The sequence below is a fragment of the Etheostoma spectabile genome, chromosome 19, assembly GCF_008692095.1.
Source record: "Etheostoma spectabile isolate EspeVRDwgs_2016 chromosome 19, UIUC_Espe_1.0, whole genome shotgun sequence".
Lineage (NCBI taxonomy): Eukaryota > Metazoa > Chordata > Actinopteri > Perciformes > Percidae > Etheostoma > Etheostoma spectabile.
Genome location: NC_045751.1, coordinates 10,441,791 through 10,447,056, shown reverse-complemented (window position 1 = coordinate 10,447,056; position 5,266 = coordinate 10,441,791). Strand labels below are relative to the sequence as shown.

Here is a 5,266-nt window from a genome sequence, read left to right as displayed (position 1 = left end):
CAGAGGGCGGCACTGTTAAGCAAAACAAAAAGGAAGGTCTGTGTGGGGGTAAATGCATCATTAAAGGCGTATCTATGTGATAGAAACTTCCACTTATTACTACAAAAAAGTGTGCGCTATGCTATGTGACGATGTTACAGTCAGAGTTCTTTGAGATGTAAGACGTTTTTAAACAGACTACTAGATTTAACACAGACTCACAGACCAGTTTAGATGCTTGAGCGTTTTAATTTTGCATACTCAAAGACAAGAAAGCCCAGATCCCTCTCCAGACAGAATACAGTTGTGCTAAAAGCCTTATTTTCATAACTCGTTCAGTCCGCTCTTAGGCCTAAGAGACAGTCCAGCCCCTGCACGTCACTTGTCTCTTCAATCCTTTGGTATGGCGTTACAGCGATAGAAAAGATAAAGATATGAAATGAGATATAGAGCTTTTAGGTTATACTGTATATATGAGACTGATGACCCAAAAACAGTATTTGTGCTCTACACAGGTACTTGATGCCTCTGTGTCATCCCAGGAATCATCAGATTTTCTTGCTGCAGACAAATGGGCGAAGGATATGGCACCCGACATCATCCCAGCATTTTCCTTCTGTAAAAACCCAAAACACAGGAGCGTTTCTTCTTCTTCTGAACACAAACAACACTACAGAGCAGACAGTCAGACCGAAACCGCTGTTGTACTGTCGACATTATGGTTATTGTTTTAAACATTAATAAGAGACAAGTCACAGCCAAAACTAAATAGAATCAAATGATAACATTCGGAGAACAGTAATACTCCTTAAGATATAAATAAACATTTGTGATACAATTCATGGTCTGCATTTTTCCACCATAGTCATTCACATTTGCAGTGTGTAGTTGCCTCTCAAGAAAATCTCAGAATTGACCAGTGCATGAAAAAAACCACTGTTTTTTTTCCTGTAGTGTCCTCGTTAAACCTCTTAATTGAAATACTGTAATCAGATGTACCTCCAAAGTTCATCTGCAGACAGTGCTGTCCGTGAGCGTGGTTGTTGGGCTCTCCGGGACACCAGTTCTGGTAGGTGAACAGGGAATTATCGCTCCACAGCCATAACCCCTCCTGCAGACAAGAGAACAGAATATGACATACATCAATAAAGATGTAGTAATCAAAGGATTGCTAGATTGTGCAAATGAACTAAATAAATAAAATAGCCTAACCTCTTGGGCATCAGAGCCGCCGAGCCATGCTTCTTTGTACGCATAACTGGAGATCATGATCAGCCTCTGGATGTCATGGTATTCCTGTACGTTATGCACTGACGCGAGGCTCCCACCCAGGGACTGACAGTTTCTCTGATAGACACACAGAGTGGAATTATGATGCAACTAACAATTATTTTTATTGTTGATTGATATGTTGGTTCTTTTCTTGATTCATCCATTACTTGTTTGATCTAAAAATGTCAGAATATGGTGAAAAATGACAATCAGTCTTTCCCGGAGCCCGAGATAACCTCCTTTAATGTCTCGTTTGACATGTTTTGACATGTATCCACACCTCAAAGACATCCGCCCTTCCTCTACGCAGTTGCTAGTATGCCATGAAGACACACGGAGGATTAATAAAACATGATGAGCTCTTGAGAAAAAGTAATTATCTTCACTCCATCAAGTCGCCGGATGGCCCAATCATCTGAACATAGTCATACTGGGAAATCCAGACAGAGCTGTGTGGAGCTGAGAGTCTTAATTAGCTTTGTAGCAACTCATTAGGCAATGGCTTGAATGTAACAGACACTCATTTGTGAAAAATGATGTTTTTTTAGAACAAAATTACTCATTAGATAATCCATGCAGTTGGCAATTAATTCAAAAATGATCAATTAATCTCTGCAGCTCAAGTGGAGTGGCCATGACACTACTAAATAGAAGAATTAAAGGACAACAAGTTGGGAAAAAAAATGCAAATTGACCAAGAGTGCAAGTCAACGCAAAATGAACTTCACATAGAAGCAGCGAATTAAAGAATCCTTCTAATTACCTGAGCTTTAGCCCAAGTCATGGGTGCTGGAAAATAGTGGAAACAGCGACCGTTGAACTCAGACCAACCCCCGGGACAGGACGTCGCCCTCTTGACCAGGTGACTCCTTACTGGGGACAAACGGGAGAATAAAGTCTTCGAGTTCAAGTCTCTACGTGATCTCTACACATTTAGATTATTGCATTGCCAAAAACCAGATCCCATCATCCCTATTCTGGCCCCTGGTTACCAGACAGTTTTAGACTTAACTTAGGCAACATGGTGGATAAGTGGTTGGCACGTCTGCCTCACAGCAAGAGGGTTCTGGGTTTGAATCCAGATCGTTCCGGGCCTTTCTGTGTGGAGTTTGTAGGTTCACCCTGTGTTTGTGTGGGTTTTCTTTCTTCCCACCATGGGCAGCACTACAGTTGGAAAAATAGCCAATTGACTAACAATTGGTGCATTTACAGAAATGTTGATCAATGTGCATGGTCCTTTTCAAATGTTTAAGGTGTAGTTTTACACTTTGGGAACTATTTTGACGTGCTCTGATATTTAAATTAGTAAAATAGATATTTGGAGTTGGCAAAAACCTGCACATCCACTGTGCATTATTTGCCCATTTTTCCTAGATGATAACTTTATATTTATTAGATTCAGGGAAGTTTACACTCTAGTACATACACACCAGTTAGTCCTCATCCTAAATACCTTTTCTCTTGTAACATTAGAAAGTGAAATTATACTGACAAGTATGTAGGCCAAGTAGCTAAATCGGGATCCGTTAGCAATAAACACCTTTCCTTTAGTACTAGGACTAACTAGCTCCATAAACCTATGCTTTCATCAGGTGAAACTGGTAACTTAACACAGAGTCTTGGACAAAGGGAAATGCATTGAAGTAAAAATGTAAAAGACAACCAACTGACCTATTAGATCCTTTGCGGCCTCGGCTTCTTTAAAAGCTGGAGAGGTTAACATAAAAGTTAATAACTTGGTTAATCATGAGATAAGTCAATCAAGTTCCTCCCTATTCGTAACACAGGACGCCGTCTCTTTATAATACTGACCAGCAGCTCTGGTCAGAGCCATCAGGGCACAGAGAAGGGCAGCCGCAGTCAGCATCTTCATGTTGCTGATGATTTCAATAAACCTTTGAGAAAGAGACACAGACAGGTTAATCATTCGCCATGGTAACAGCAACTATCAGTCCGCTAAAGGAAAGAGCAGAAGAGAGTTTGTACCCAACCAGCTGCAGAATCTCGTGTCAAACTGTAGCGTCGTGCTTGTACAAAGGAAAGATCAAATCTTATATACAGTTACTTATCTTGTCATCTGTTACACAACTGGTTACTGAGGGCACACACACACACACACACACACACACACACACACACACACACACACACACACGCACACATCATCCTTGTAATACACTCTGAAACTTAAAAATGCAATTTGTTACTTGGATGTCAACAAAATGATATCTTTAGTGTATCTAAACCCTCGTGTTGTATTCCCGTTAAAATTGAAAGTCAACACTGTAGTTGACGCTTTTTAATCAATGTTTTTAACTTTTTCTTACGTTTTTGTCCCTTTTTCAACACTTTTTTTAATGTCTGTCACTTTTATTGACATTTAACACTACAGAACACTAACTTATTAACTTTAGTTTTACAGTTATTTTTGGAATTTATGGTCAATAAACGTCATTTATAAGAAATTGTACCTAATGTTTGAGTTAGAAAAGCAGAAATTAGGAATTATTGAGACCAAAATCAAAGGAATGGATGTTGATGGATGATCAGACTGGAATATGTCAACTTTCACTCAATAATATGTCAACTTTCACTCAATACTATTTCAAAAACACTTCCATTTTTTTCTCTCCAAATGCTATAAAAGTGAATAAGATTTGTGAAAAATATGAATGAAAATAGAGATTTGTACTTGTGTGGAATCAATCAGGTTATTTTGGTCATTGATGTAGGAAAATGGGTCAATTTGAACCAAGGACAACATGAGGGTTAAAGGCAAGTAGAAGTGAAATTTTAAGGTACGTTTAATTCATTTTTCATGGTAGAATTATGTTCAACATGAAAATAACAAAACCGTAAAATAATAAAAAAGTTATCACCTTAATTTTAAAAAGTACAGTATATTTGCAGTTTCTTGTGCACAATGATGTGTAAAGAACTCAAATTGTATTTGCTCAGCTGTTTCAAGTTTTAGTCCATATCTGCATGTTTTCATAATGAAAGTTATTCATTAATAATAGTAATTCATGCATGCACCTACATGCTGGACAGTGGTGGTAGACATTCTCAGATATTTTAAGTAAAAATAGCATTAGCAGTCTTATTTTAATTTCCTTGGTGTCATGGTTTGGTCATGGTTCTGTTATTAATGAAAGCATTTCTTTTTTGACAGCATTCTTAATTTCTTAATTTAGTGATGAGTTAATGTGATTGTCACTTTAATGTTGCAGCTGGTAAAGATGGAGATAATCACGGCATATACTGCTGGGTAGCTTAAGCTATAACGTAACATCCTTTATTAGTCAATTCAATTCTATTTTATTTATAGTATCAACTCACAACAAGAGTTATCTCAAGACACTTTACAGATAGAGTTGGTCTAGACCACGCTCTATAATTTACAAGGACCCAAGAGTTCTAGTAATTCCCCCAAGAGCAAGCAGTTTTAGGAAGAAACCTGGGACACCCCCAGGCTCTTGGTAGGCGGGGTCCCACGGGGCCGGTTGTGGCTGCAATGAACAGGGGCAATAACAGTCACAGTAAAAAATAAAGGAACAGTGACTAGAAATAGTAGTTTGTAGTAGTTCATGGCATAGCAGGGCACAGCACGGCATTACAAGGCACAGCAGGACGTAGCAGGGCACCGCAGAGCGTAGTAGGACGTGCAGTTGTTAGTCACAAGCACTTCTGGGATATGGATGAGGAGAAAGGAACTCGGTGTGTCAAAGGAAGTCCCCCAGCTGTCTACAACTATTACAGCAGAACTAAGAGAGAGAGGAAAGAGAGGAGCCTGGTCAGGCTAGAACTCTCCCCTGCCGGATCGGGCTGTACTGCCCTGCCTCCCTCTAGTTTTATTATATTATTGATTATATGGTAGATGAATCTGACAACTATGAAGAGAAGCAGAGAAGAGAAGGGGTGCCATGTCTGTAGCTATACATCCTCCCCCCGCCGGTCTAGGCAGAACGCTGCAACTCCTCACTCCCTAACTATAAGCTTTATCAAAGAGGAGAGT

General features: G+C 39.3%; 1 protein-coding gene across 2 annotated transcripts; it reads right to left on the bottom strand.

The window, feature by feature from the left end:
- Nucleotides 1–208: 208 nt before the first annotated feature.
- LOC116669524 (galactose-specific lectin nattectin) lies at nucleotides 209–3,298 on the bottom strand. 2 transcript variants are annotated; one of them, XM_032499458.1, is made up of 7 exons: nucleotides 3,238–3,298; nucleotides 3,064–3,146; nucleotides 2,923–2,958; nucleotides 2,015–2,124; nucleotides 1,192–1,326; nucleotides 979–1,090; nucleotides 209–595 (listed from the first exon to the last, which is right to left on the bottom strand). In XM_032499458.1, the coding sequence occupies exons 2-7, from the start codon at nucleotides 3,122–3,124 to the stop codon at nucleotides 528–530; spliced, it is 522 nt and encodes a 173-aa protein (XP_032355349.1). In that variant the 5' UTR covers nucleotides 3,125–3,146; nucleotides 3,238–3,298; the 3' UTR covers nucleotides 209–527. The 2 variants fall into 2 exon arrangements, with proteins under 2 accessions (XP_032355349.1, XP_032355350.1); XM_032499459.1 differs by having other exon boundaries at nucleotides 3,243–3,248.
- Between the last annotated feature and the right edge of the window lie 1,968 nt (nucleotides 3,299–5,266).